This window comes from Struthio camelus, chromosome 11 (assembly GCF_040807025.1).
Source record: "Struthio camelus isolate bStrCam1 chromosome 11, bStrCam1.hap1, whole genome shotgun sequence".
In the NCBI taxonomy this organism is placed as follows: domain Eukaryota; kingdom Metazoa; phylum Chordata; class Aves; order Struthioniformes; family Struthionidae; genus Struthio; species Struthio camelus.
In genome coordinates, this window is record NC_090952.1 from 24,949,992 (window position 1) to 24,964,300 (window position 14,309).

Consider the following 14,309-nt stretch of genomic DNA (forward strand, 5'->3'; position numbering starts at 1 on the left):
TTTTCCGTGCCCCACGCACGTTGCTGCCGTCCCCTCCGCAGCAGCCCCCGCTGTAAAGCACGGCGCACGGCTCCCCGCAGCGGGGCCGCCCCGCGAGCGCGCGCCTCCCCGGGCCCGCGCGCGCGCCGCCGGCCGCCCCGCCCCCCAGGAGCGCGCGCGCCCCTCACTGGCGAAGGAGGCCCCGCCCCCTCGCTCCCCGCCGCCGCGGATTGGTGAGGGGCGCGGCGAGGGCCCGCCCCCTCCCCCCCGCCACCCTCCCCGCCCTCCGCGTCTCGCTCCTCCAGACCCCCCCGCCCCGCTCCCCAGCCCCCCGCCGGCCCGGCGGCGCCTGCGCAGTGGCGGGGTGGCGGCGGGGCGGCCGCCGGGCTGTTGTTATTGTGGGGCTGGTCTGCGCCGCGCGAAGATGGCGGCCGGGCAGGGGGGCGGCGGAGGCGGCGGCAACGGCAACGGCGGCAACGGCAACGGCGGGCCGGGGGGGCTGGGGATCCCCGCTCACCTCACCCTCTCCTTCTCGGCCGGGCCGCACTGGGGCGCGGCCACCCTGCCTCAGCCGCACACGGTGCGCAGCTTGGACCGGGCCCTGGAGGAGGCGGGCAGCTCGGGCATCCTCTGCCTCAGCGGCAGGAAGCTCCGCGACTTCCCCGGCAGCGGCTACGACCTCAGCGACACCACGCAAGCAGGTGGGGGCGGCGGGGGGTCCGGCCGAGGGCGGGGGGCTGGCGGGGGTGAGGGGGAGAGGGATCCCCGCTGTGGTGGCGGTTAGGGCCGGGCAGTGCGGGGGCTGCTGTGGGGGCTGCGAGGGGCGTCCCTGTGGTGGCAGTGGGGGGGGTCGCTGGGGTGACAGTGGGAGGTGCAGTGGGGGGGTCGCTGGGGTGGCAATGGGGGGTGCAATGGGGGAGGTCGCTGGGGTGGCAATGGGGGGATGGAGTGGGGGGTCGCTGGGGTGGCAGTGGGAGGTGCAGTGGGGGGGTCGCTGGGGTGGCAATGGGGGGATGGAGTGGGGGGTCGCTGGGGTGGCAGTGGGAGGTGCAGTGGGGGGGTCACTGGGGTGGCAATGGGGGGATGGAGTGGGGGGTCGCTGGGGTGGCAGTGGGGGGGTGCAATGGGGGAGGTCGCTGGGGTGGCAGTGGGGGGTGCAATGGGGGAGGTCGCTGGGGTGGCAGTGGGGGGTGCAATGGGGGAGGTCGCTGGGGTGGCAGTGGGGGGGGTGCAGTGGGGGGCTGCTGGGGTGGCATTGGCGGGAATGCAGTGGGGGAGGCTGCTGGGGTGGCATTGGGGGGGTGCAGTGGTGGGAGGTCGCTGGGGTGGCAGTGGGGGGTGCAATGGGGAGGTGGTTGTGTGGCTATGGGGGAATGCAGTGGAGGAGGTGGGGGATGCAGTGGGGGAGGTCGTTGGGGTGGCAGTGGGGGGGTGCAGTGGGGGATGTGGTTGGGGTGGCTATGGGGGAATGCAGTGGAGGAGGTGGGGGGTGCAGTGGGGGGGGGTCGCTGGGGTGGGAGTAGCGGGATGCAGTGGGGAGGTGTAGGAGTTGCTGCTGTGTGAGGGCAGTGGAGGGTAGTGGGTCGGCTCCAGGCTTGTGATTAGCGTGGGCTGCACGGTGAGGGGGCTTCTGCTGCCTGCATGGTGGGGGGGGGCTGGGGGATGTGGGCTGTGCAGTGGTGGGGTGCACGCCTGCGTGCAGGGGCAGGGGGGGGTTGTGTCTGAGATGTGGGGGGAGTGGGGAAGAGGGCATTCCTGCTCCGTGGGTGTGTGATGGCAGTGAGGGGATCCCGCTGCGTGCAGGAAGAGGTGGGGGTGCAAGGGGAGAGGGTACCCCGCTGCGTGCACCTGCGTGATGGAGGAGCGCTGCCGCTGTGTGCGGATGCAAAGGCAGGGGCTCTGCGGGGAGAGGGACTCCTGCTCGATATTATTCGCCTGTGCATGTGCACGCGCACGCAGCGGAGGTGTTGTGCTGAATGCATGTGTGCAGAGAAAGGGGTGTACGGTGGGAGGGTTATTGTGCTCTCTGCATGCGTGTGTATGCAGTGGGGAGGGGCGCTTGTGCTGGGTGTGAGCGCGCCTGTGCTGTGGCGGTTGTGCTGCCTGTGTGTGCAGTGAGGACAGCGGTTCCTGTCTGTGTGTGCATGCGTGAGGGGGCAGGTGCGGTGATAGAGGCTGCGCTTGCTGTGTTGTGTGCGCAAGGGGGGGGGGATGTTCGTGGGCTTGTATTCTGTGCGTCCCTCTCTGCATGCTTTGAGGATGAGGACTTGTGCTTCTTGTGGATGCATGCGTTGCCAGGAGGAGCATGTGCAAGATGAGGGGAGCGATTTAGCTCTCTGTCTGAGAAATATGAGCTCCAGGCTGCAGTTCGTCCGTACCATCGAGGGCGTCTAAACCCTTGCTGTGTGTGTGGCTTTGTTACCTGGGATAATCCAGTCGGCCCTTCTTCCTAGCCCATCAAGATGATGATTACAAGTGCGGGGAGAGGAGTATGCACACATGTAGCAGTGTGCATGTCAGAGCTTAATGTATTCGGTATCTTCGTAAATACTACAGCTATCATCCATGGAAGCCTGGATTTACCCAGGCTTTTAGGCGAAGTAAATTTGGAAGCGTTTTTCTATATCGTCAGTAGGAAAACAAAACTATGTTTTTCGTAGGGGTTTTCTTATATTTTGGCTGATCTGTGGTGTACTTCTGGATTTATTTGCTGCTGCGGTACTTGCTGAAAATGGGTCATATTGAGTAATATGCTAGAACAAAATATTGATCTAACATCTAACATCTTTTGTTGCAAAGTAGTAGTGATTTTCCAGAATGTTTTTGAGTGAATTAACTCTGGAGGATGTTTGTGTTTTGGACTTTCTTTTTCAAATGGGTTGCAGATAGCTGGCTTATTGTATTCACTGTGAGACTGCCTATTTTGGTACCTTTTCCATCTCTGACAATCCTGTACTCCTGGTGTCTATCAAATATTCATTCTGTTGCTCTTTGTGGGCTGCATTTTGTGCAGAGGATTGAATAATGATATACTGATTCTTCTGTGACGTAATAGGCTGTGCAGGGTGTAGAATTTGTGAAAGACTGATTTTAAAATCCAATTTCTATATCCAGTACCAAGTCTGCTAATGATTTGTAGGTTATTAGCCTCTTCTTCCTGACACACAATGCATCTGTATGTGATGATGAGCAAAGACAGGTAAAAATGTGTTAATTATAATGGAAGCACCAGCTTAAATTTAAAAGAGCATTCATTAAATAATAGCTCTATTTCCTTGTAAGAGCACAAAAATGTATTCAACAACATAGTAGGCAATTTCTACATATAAACATTCAATAACTAAGGCGTTAAAAATGAAGCGTTTTATATAGGGAATCTATTATTAAAAAGACCTTTTCTGCCATCCTGAAGCAAATTCATCAAGAATCCATATTTTGTGTTTGTATTTTGCATTTTAGGTTCAATTTGATTTTTTTATTTGTTTTGAATTTTAACGTATTTGAGTAAGAGGTGTCTACAGTGATCTTGTCTTTATCTTTTATAATGTAGTAGAGCGCAGTCACCACCATCAGGATCAAGCATGAAAGATGTTGTGTGAAAATATTTAAAGACAATCTCTGACAAAAATAGCCATATTGCTTCTTACTCTGAAAGCACTTACTTGAATAGATAAGTGAACGCAAGTAGATTATTCACATAAGAATGCTGATTTAATGTAGCACTGGTTTAAGAATTAACCCTATGAAATATGAATGTTAGATGTCTTTCTAAAACTTCCTTGTAAACAATAGCTTTGTAATCTTTATTTGGACTTCACCTGTAGAATTTTTTGATGAGTGGGTAAATGGTATTCTGCTGAAGAATCAATGATTTCCTTTGCTAACTATCAGTATGGTATGGAGCTTGATCTAGAATCCACTACTGCTTCAGAGGCAATCATCAATTTTTTAATATGCTTGTTGTATCAGTTACTGCTGTTTGACATTGCAATGTACCCGTGAATAAGGCAAAATCAGAGTCTCTGTCAGAGATGTAGGCCGAGGCATGGTGGAGGGGGGAGGAGGAGCTTCCGTCAAAAGTGTTTGCTGTTTCGTTTTTAGATGCACTGTTCTTCAGTTAGTGATTCTCTGAAATTTGGATCTGTGGTACCTGAAACAAGCATTTAAAAAAAAAAAAACCCAAACGTATCAGGACGTAAAAAATTTCTTTTCTGTATCACAGACCTTTATGAATTAGGATATATAGTGTCACTGTAAAACCAGAGTATTCTGCCTTAATATCAGTAAAACGCATCCTAAAAATGACTTTCTGTTGCTGAAGTAGAATTACTGCAGATCTGGGTAGTTCCTTTTTTGTGTGTGGGTTTTTTTTTTTTTTTTTCCTTTGGCAACTACTGCTGGTTTACCATCAAAAATACCCTCTTAGATCATTTTTTGTGAGGTCTGGCCATATTTTATATCTGACTTACGCAATGGCTTGCCAGTTCTTAATTTGTCAATGGTGAAACACATTTTGTCCATCTTAAGTTTATATAACAAAACTTATTTGCTGAGCTAAGAGAGTAATGATAGTATCTTTCTGTTTAAGTCTGACCTATGTTTGTCACATCTCTTGTCAAATTTGAATTTTCGTTTCAGTTTCTTGAGAGTTTAAAAAAAAAACAAAACAAAACTTGATCTTCTTCTTCCCTAAATTTGTCATCTGGCTATTCAGACAAGTCTTCTGCTGCTAAGTGACTTCTGGAAAAAAATTCATAGGTCACGAAATAGTAAAAGATGTATTGAGTTGTATCAAGAAGTATATGAGTATTCCATTCATTTTATTGATGTGTGTAATTTTGCTGCTCACCCTGCGGGCAACGTTAAACCCCGTGGCAATTAAGTAAATGAGCATAGCACATCAATATAATCACTCAGTATTTAGCTAAGAGTTGTGTTTTCCAGTTTTATTAGGTAGGTACGTGGGCTTTACTGCCTTGTTGACCCAAGACAACTTACGCTTTTAGCAATTTCCCTTCTCTTTTGTGAGCACTCTTTGAAATGTGAATTTAGTAGATATGAACAATATTAGACTGACAGCTCAAACCATTGCTTTACTCAGGATACGTACAGTGGTGTCATCAGGCTTGCTTGCTTACGATTTGTCACAACAGACTTAATCTCCAATTTTTAATTCTGGGGGAACTTACAAGCAATTGCAAGTAGGTGAAGAATTGCCTATAGATGTATTAACTTTAGAATTTCTCCTTTCTCACCACCTGCTACCTTTCTTTATAGCTGAGGAGTAATACCAATGTTATTCCCTATAAGACTTCGGAATGAGCCGTCCTGTCAGGGCTAATAACAATTTTAGCCCCACAGGCGCAGAATTCCCACGTTCAGATTCCTGGCTGTGTCTGCTGGGGGAGAGACGTGATTGTGGTTTAAGATAGTGTTGTCTAGCATTACTTACATGACTTCATTGATTTTTACATTATGTTTCTAGCCCTTCTTAGGTATCTAGTCATTCATGTGATTACAGGTTAAAAGACCCTCCCAAACCTACAGCTTAGTACTGAGCATGAATTGCATGAGAATGTTGATTTGTACTGCTGTTGTGCTGGATATAGAACATACGCTTCTAAACCAATTGTATTTTCTTGTATGGTTAGTCATTTTTGTTGATGATAGCGATTTTGATTGATGAGATGACAAATAATTGACTGAATAGCAACACTAAACTAAATTTTCAGCATAGAAATAACATACATGTGTGATGTTTGACATAAGTCTAGTTTACATTCTAGAAATAACCTGTTGAAAAAACATGTACATTTTTTCAGTAGCAACTTCAGATTTGAACAAAAAGAGAAACTCGGATTATGCAGAGTTTTTGGAGTGTGCTTATGTTCAGAAATGCATCAGATGCAAAATCTGGAAATGACACGATGTATAAGCAAGCAGCTGGGGAAATTCCTCAGTGGTTTGTTAGCCTGTGGAGTGTTTTGGTAAGGGAAAATGAGCTATCAGATACGTTGTCTGAGGCTTTCTTGTTGAGGGCCAGTAATGTAACCTGCTTTAATTCTGTGTGTGATTTGTCACAGCAAAGTATATTTGTAGTATGTGGAGTAGTGTATTTGCTTTATCCCTTAGGGACTGAATATAAGCCTTCAGTTAGCTTTCTGTACTGTGCTAAATTTCTAACCTACATTTATACTAATGATTTGAACTAAAGCGTCTCTCATCATTGTCTTTTTGTCCCTCTTCAAACTTTTATTTTCCAAATAAAGTGTCCGTTTAGAATGATACTCCAGAATTGTACTAAACTTCTGAAGTCTTGTTTTTATTTAAGAAAAATCTCTCTCTGTTCTCAGTGTTTTAAACATACCTCTTGGAAATCTGAAACAAATATCCTATTGTGCTGTTCCTTGCATATTAATCCAAATCAGAATGTCTTCAAATTATAATAACTATACGTGTATATAAACAAATATGTTTGGTAGAACATTAAAGTGAAGAACATGGAATTTTCATTCAGAATTAGGTTGTATACATATAGTTCCCAAACCTTGTTTGTCGTGCGCTTTCGTTGGTGATAATGGCAACTCTCAACTCTTGACTACACAGCAGTTAGGTGTCCGTACAGTTGTGCTTCCCAGAGAGAAGAGAAGTTCCTGTCCTCTCTCTTTCTCTCTCTCTCCCCCCTCCCTCTCTCCCTTCTGCTTTGTTGCTTATTATTTGAGGAGGAGAAATGTATTTAGGCTACGAAATATATTGCAAAATCTTGTGCAGTAACAAAAGTGGACTAACCTTTGCTTTTTTTGATTTTTCATTTGTGACAAACACCTTGTCACATGAAACAATTTTTTTCAGAGCTGGTTCAAAAGTATAAGTCCATTTTATTGGCAGGATTGGCACTCTACAGCTAAAACATGTGCTTAGCCAAAAGGTAACTGAACCAGACTGCCTGAAGGCTAGAATTCCCCAGAAGATGGAAAAATACTGAATAATTTATATTTGTGTTAAGTATTCTAAATGGCAGTGTGGAGAGACTTCTAAATTCCCTGCTTTTCTGTGGCTGTCCTACAGTCTGTTCTCACCCTTTTTTCAGCTGACCTGGGATTATGAGAGTTTGTTGCCTGCTGTGAAGATGAGGGCCCAGGTTACTAGATGCATAGCTTTAAGTTCTGGTTTACAGTAGCTACCCGTACTACTGTTAACCAGAAAAATAGTGATTCCTGACAGATCTAGAAAAGATTGTAGCACTTTGAAGAAAAAGCCTTATTCTTTATTACAGAACTAAAACAGTTTTTTGCTTGGGCAGACATGATTACCACTAATATGTTCTGAAGTGCTTGAAAGGTGCAATGTGACTGGTGAGGTATAATTTCTCAACAAAGATTTTTGTAGCCCAAGGAACCCTGCATCTCAGGCTTATTCATAGCCTGCTGACCAGCAGATGTATCTGCAGAATACGTGGTTCCTTGACCATCTGTGTGTTAAAACAAACATCTACTTCAATTTGTCACTTTATCGCTTTATTGTGTTAATTGGTAGAGCTAACTTGTGGTGGATAAGAACTTGACTTAAAGGCTTAGCTAGAGCTAAAATGTTTATGGAAGTATTCAACTCATTACATGTGTTCAATGGGAGATATTATATCTTTACTTTTAAAGTAACAAAAGTAGCCACGACCATTCTTAAATGTTGCCCTGAGGTCTGGCATGAGTTGGAATCGTAGGGCAGTGTCAGCAGGAGGCACCAGCAAATAGGAACAGATGCTGAGCTGCTACAGCAGCGGCCTTCGTATCTCAAGAGAACGTTGTAGTTATGATTATCCCCCTTTAGGTCTGCACTTATGAACTGTTAGTTTACCTATTTTCTGCAGAGCTTTTTTTTTTTTTTTTCTCCTCCTACTTTATTCTGCACTCACCTTGTTTTCCAGTGTCCTTGTCTTCCAGCATTCTCATTTCCTTTTTAAATATTTCTACTTAGTTTATCCAATTAAAAGCAACTTTATCCTCACAAAAAGTGTAAGTTATATAGTAAATGTTGGTCACAGTTGCACTGTTGTAGCCTTTTTCCTCTGCCTCGTGTCTCTTTAGATTGTGAAGTTTTAGGGGCAAAGACTGTGAATGTGTATATCCAAGCATATAGAGACTAACATAAGCTTTTTCTGGGGTTTTACATGCCTCCTAGTAAGGCTTAATGAACCCAGTCTTTGCATCTTTTAGGAGTGGGTTGATGATTACTTTCCCCTATTACTTTTCTCTGAAAAAGTTAAAATAATTTGAAGTGGAAATTAGAAATTTCAAAATTAAAAAAAAAAAAGACTTAAGTGTTTGAATGCTTGTGAGCAACCAGTAAGTCATCTCATCAACTTAAGTGGGAGATGCCCTGAGTTATAATACGCGAGCTTAATACAAATTCTTGCTGAACTGTCATGAAAACACATTTCACTCTTTCTAATGTTAAGCTGCTTTAAAAATTCTAGGCTAGACAAAATACTAAAATGCCATTTAGTTTAGGGAAGCGGATAAGCTCCGTGTGGGAGTTGTTGCCTAGCATTTCAAATTACAAAAGATTCCTGGGGCTTTATTGAAAGGTTATTATAAAAAATTGCAAGAAGCCTTTAGAAGTGGAGAGGAAGCTAATCCTTGGCATGGAGTAATGTCCCTTCGACTATATAGTTGATTGGTGTATACGTTATTTTAAATGATTCTCTGTTCTTTGTGTGTTCTTTGTGCTTTTGTTTTTGTTGTGCCGTGCTAAAATAACTGAACATACATATTCAAGAGTTGGAGCAGTATGCTATCATACTCTGGGAAAGCCTGGATCCTTCCAATGGGATAACATGGTGAGGAATTTGCTGAATTCATTTGTTGGTTTCATCACTGCTTTGGTGTGCAGCAAGTCAGCACCTGCAGGCCCCCCAGTTGCTTCAGCATTTGGATCAGAGCTTCTAGTTTAGTTTTTGAGTGACAATTTCGGAAAAAACCACGTACACTTGAACCAAGTGGAGATGCCTTAAATTAAAAACTAGAATTGCTTGAACCAAATGGCTAATGTAGACATGTCCAGTGTCTGCTAGGAGACTGCTTGGTTCAGTAGGAGTGGGCCAGAATAATGGCTTGGTTCCTCAAAGCTATCTTGGCCTCAAAGCCAATGAGCTAGATCGCAGTCCCTCCTTCCCAGAAATCTGTTAGAGACAACTATTGATCTGTTACAGTTGCAGAAATACTTTATGTGGAAGAGCCATGCTTCAAACTGAGGGATTGCTTGTTCAAGTCCCTAATGTGATGAGAGGATAATTTTAAAGAGGATCTCTTTTGTTTAGTAGTGCTGTTTAGTTTGCAGAGTCAACAACTTGGAAGGTGTGAAGTATGGTTTCTGGTTGCCTGTGCAACTGGACTGTACTTTATGAGAATCTTAAATTGCATGGTCACGTACAGTTTTTCCTTTGTCACGTTCAGTGCTCAGACCATGTAACTAAAATTCATGACAAGGATGACCGTAAAGCAGGTATTTCCGAGCTCTTGAATTCATGGATTGGGAACCCAACACCACTTTAGGTCTTTTTGTAATTATCTTTCACATAAGTAGAATCTGTTTTGTGTTCTGTCAAACACTCGGTTTTTTAAAAAAAAAAAAAAAAAAAGAAAGAAAAAGCAGGTTGTAGCCACCTACAGTCTTGGGAGTGTTTTTTTTTTTCTTTCCTTTTCATTCTTTTAAACAGCTCAGAGAAGAAACGCAAGCAGAAGAGTATGAAACTGAGAAGCAATGTGAAAAAATTGCTAGTATCTAATGTGAAAAAGCCCTATACTAAAATTCTTTGATATTGTATTGCTAGGAGAACAGTTGCTCACATAACTGTGATCCGATACCCAGTGTTTCACTTAATAGCATATTGAGAGATGGGGCATGTGTTGGAGGACTGATTAAATGACTGACTGTGCACCAAAAGCTGACCAAAGTAATTCATTTTCCTGTAAGATTTTTCATTTCTCCCTAGCTATTAAACACTGGTCGTATCAATGGCAGGGAAACACATGCCTTTTATACATTCTCGGAGGTACCGAGTGTCTCAGCTGTGCGTCTTGCTATTTGATGACTAAAAGTTGAAACTGTACCAGTGCTCTTTCTGCTTTCAGTTTCAAAAACGTCTGCCTATTATTTCCCTTACAGTCTAATTATTGTCCTTTGAATTGTGAAAGTTTCTTTTTCCCTTTGCTGCCCTCTTCTTCTACATTATTACAAAATCTGTGTGTCCCAGCTGTGGAAAACTGTACTTCCTTCCCTGGCCTAATAGGCGTTTGGAAACAAGTGCCAATCCCGATGTGCATGCAGTCTCTGATCATTTTATACGAATGAAAAAATATTTTTCTAACTTATAAATTGAACATAACTGTGTTAAGACCAAAGGTCTATCTAGCCCTGTATTCTCTTTTAAAAGCTGATAATCTTTTCCTCTTACCTGATAACTTTGAGGCCCTATATTTTTGCTGAAAATAATCAATATTGAGATCTATTCTGTGTAATCTCTTCTTACACTGAAAAATTTCCATTTGTGCACTTATGCTCTGTGTATGCTGCACAGTATCTTTTTTGAGATGATGTGACTGGAACTTCATGCAGTATTTAAGATGTGGGTATGCAATGAAATCATTTTCTGTTCTGTGTGCCTAGCATTGTTTTGGGCCTGTGACTTGAGTTGCTATTTTCAAATAAGGAAGAATTGAGTAATAAAGTTGCATCAATCCCAGCTTCAAAACTTCAGCATATCTACTTCTGAGTTAGTAATTAAATTCAATCTGTTAAAGACAGAGACGTGTGTGAAAGTGAAATTCTCACAGAACTGTGTCTTAAGAAGAGTAGGAAGCAAGACTGGAAACACAGAAGTAGGACTTGCTATGCATGCAACTGCTGGAAATGCAAAGTTTTAAACATTTTAATTCTTTTTTTTAAATCATAAGCAACTGCAATATTAATTGTGAAGTGAAGATGAAGTTCCTGCAACATAATTTAAGTTTACTTAAGTACATATGAAAAGTCTAACCAGTGGATTAATATAGTTTCTAAAGTAGGTCTTTCTGAACAGAAGCATTAAAAAACTTATTTCTTAAAATGGCCTTGTGCTTATATAGAAACATTAAGTGGTTTACTTTTTCTACAGATTGACTCCATATTCAAGTTAGAAAGGCTTATAGTCTTCTAAAAGTTACACTGCTTTGAGGGAGGTTTTCTAGTTACAGTTTTTACAATTAATATTCCAGATGATTTGTAGTTAAATTTTAATTATGGCCGTTCCACTTACATTTAAAAAAACATCTGGAATCATTTGGAGGATGATCTCCTTCAAGAAGTCGTTAAATGCGCGTATATATAACATCCTATTTTGTACTAATGCCCTAACTTTTTTTTGACTGTAGAACAACAAAGGTCAGTGCTAAATACTCAGGCTTAACTTCATAACGTGAGTAGTGCCTGTGTGTACTGTTTTTAAAAAAAAAAAAAAAATTCTGTTATGCCTCTACTTCCCATTTTGTCGACAGTGCTACAGAGTGTGAATCCTGCTATTTATGGTTGCATAATAAATAGGGACTTATATTGAACTTCTGTCTATTCCATATCATTTTATTATGTCAATTAAAATATGAAGCAGCCACAAAGATAGTAAGTGAAAACAGACTTTGCTTCTATTTTTTTTTCAGAGAATACACATTAGATAAAAGCTAATTTAAATATTATTGGTTTTGTTTATTTTCCAGCTGAAGTGGTGGCTGTCTACATCTGTAGGCACAATCACTCTAAATTCTGACATCTTTTAATAGTCCAGTGCTTAATTTTGGAAACTAAGTAAATACAAAGAGTTCTGATATTAGATGTTAAATTAATCGGGCTTCTATTTTCCTTTTCAAATAAAAGCTTTAGAATAAGTTTAACACCCTAGTCATGCATTAGCCTTAAGATTTGAACTCTGAGCCCCCAAGTGCAGTGCATAGAGTTTGAGGGGAATCCTCATGAGCATACATTTTCACATAAAGCTTGGGAAGCTTAAGAGCTCCTTTCTTCTGAGGTTCCTGAAAATATTAGGATGAACCAGTAGTTTCTGAAACCTTATTTTGGATGTTATTTCAGTTTGAATGGAAAGCGTTAGGTACCTTACGCAAAGCACTTGCAGTCTGCCCCCATGAGAAAAACTGTCTCAGGTAATCTCTCTCAATCCTTTTCCTCCTCTCTCCAAAACCAGCTTTCACTTCCTGGCTTCATCTTTTTTTCTGTCCTGCAATAGATAATAACATAGCAGCAAAGCACTTAGAACAGTTACAGCAACTTTGCTTAGCAAAACTGACTCCGTGGAATAGGACACAAACCTGGTAGTTTTCTCCTGGTGGAATGCTCTTCCAGGAGGGAGACTTGGCTTTCTGCCGGAGATGAGAGAGTGAGAAAGATTGGATATTTGTGTCACGGAAGAATAGTTGGCAGAACGTGTAAATCATAAGGTAGTTTGGGGATGTAACATTTAGTAAACACGTTTGCTTGCCTGTATTTCTTCATTACCATTGGCCTGTCAAATGATTTAATAATCACTGTGTGAAATGTAATTAAACTGAGGAGGAGTTTGTTTGTTTGTTTGTTTGTTTTTCTCATGCTGTTATTGTGCCATATAAATGCTAGCCATCACAGTATTTGCATTGCAAGATGTCCATGCATTGTGTGGACGTGGAAAACTTATGTCTCCTGGAATCATAATATGCAGATGTTTCTGAAGTATTTGAGATTGCATATTTTAGGAGTTCTGGGTTTTTTTTTCTTATTTTCCTCAGAGCCAGAAGCATAATTGGTTCTTTTAGTCTGACTTTCTTGCATCTAACAGACTACTTCCCATGTGGTGATCTCAGATCCATGTTTAGATTGGGTAAAAGTATATCTTATGCTTTCAATTTAATTTGATACCTTCATTGACTTCTATAGGATAGGTTACCTGATTAAGTTGCTGTTGTGCTTAGATGTTTTTAGGCTTAGATGCTACTAAAGTGTTTCCAGAAAAACTGGATAGTCTTTGCATGTTCCTAATTAGGGGAACGGACCCGGTGCTTTTCCTTGTAATTTAGTTTCCAAATAAAATTTTGGAACAGTTTGGGCACACCAAAAAGAAAAAACTCTATCATAGGTCAGCATGTTTTTATGAAAATGCATGTCTCAACATGGCGTTTAAGTATAGGTTTCTCAACTAGTCCTTGCATTTCAAATTCAACCTTTAGCTCAAGCAAAGCGTGATCTAACAGAGAGGGAAATGGAACATAAAAATGGTTGCGCTGGATCAAAGCAAAGGCCAATCTACTCTGGCAACATCTTTGTTAATAAGTAACAAATGTAGAGGGAGAGCAGATGTTAAACATGATGTTAATACTTTTTGACTGCCTTACTGTACTTTAAATTAAACCTGAGAAAATTTGAGGCTTCTGTTTTTGCTTTTAGAACATGACTTAAGCTTATGGAAAATGCCTTCTTACTTCCACTAGCTCCCCTTCCAAAATCTGACTTTCTCTTCTTTTTTCCCCCAAACTCTTCTGTTCTGAACCTCCAATACTGTGCCTTTAAATTATCCCCTTGCAGTCAGTGAAGGCTTAGTTTCTTTTTAACAAACTTCCTCAGGGTTTTTTAGTTCCTCTTTTTAAATTAGCCTCAGTAATGGTATGCTTTTGGCTTTTGTTGCTTCTGCAGAGATATTGAATTGAAATATGCCATGGTTCATGAGTGATCATTAGTGGTGTCCTGTATTTAGTCTTTTCATAACACCCACAATTTAGAGTTGTCCAGTCTAAACTGTGTTAAGCAAAGAATTTGTGTAATTTCACTTCTAGATGAGTTGTCATCATAAATCACGTGCACTTCTGCACTTGCCAGCTTTCCTTGCTTCTTCAATCTATTAACTCTTGAAAAACCATTCTCGTTTTAAGTGCCAGCAACCTGCTTCCACTTTGATTTAGATGAAATCTACCCTGCTTATAAAAGAGCACTCTTACTTCCAAAATTTCTCCAGCTCCTAATGGATATGACCCCCTTTCCTTATGATAGTTTCTCAATTGTTTATTGCATCTTTAGTTTTCAAGTTGCCTAAGTTGCATAAATTCACGTCCACGTTTCATAAGGTGGGTTAGCATCTGTTATGCTAAATAAATCTATTGTTCATTGTAAAAGCACTTTTGGAGTAGAAACCATTTTTCATTTTGGATAAAGAATAGCATCATCTATCTGTAAAAAAGCCATAAGTAGATGTGATTTATGAATGCTATGGAAAAATATATAGACTCGAATCTTTCGCTTTAGAGAGATCTGAGCTCATG

The 14,309-nt window shown here is 42.1% G+C and overlaps 1 protein-coding gene across 3 annotated transcripts in view; it reads left to right on the forward strand.

Moving 5' to 3' along the window:
* The first annotated feature begins 352 nt into the window (after window positions 1–352).
* LRCH2 (leucine rich repeats and calponin homology domain containing 2) overlaps window positions 353–14,309 on the forward strand; it is a 52,065-nt gene continuing 38,108 nt past the window's right edge. For all 3 annotated transcript variants that reach the window (XR_011143385.1, XM_068956628.1, XM_068956629.1), the window contains exon 1: window positions 353–680. Coding sequence is in view for 2 of the 3 variants with exons in the window: in XM_068956628.1 (XP_068812729.1) it covers window positions 404–680 (277 nt within the window). In the remaining variant the exon portion in view is untranslated. The remainder of the gene's footprint in view (window positions 681–14,309) is intronic.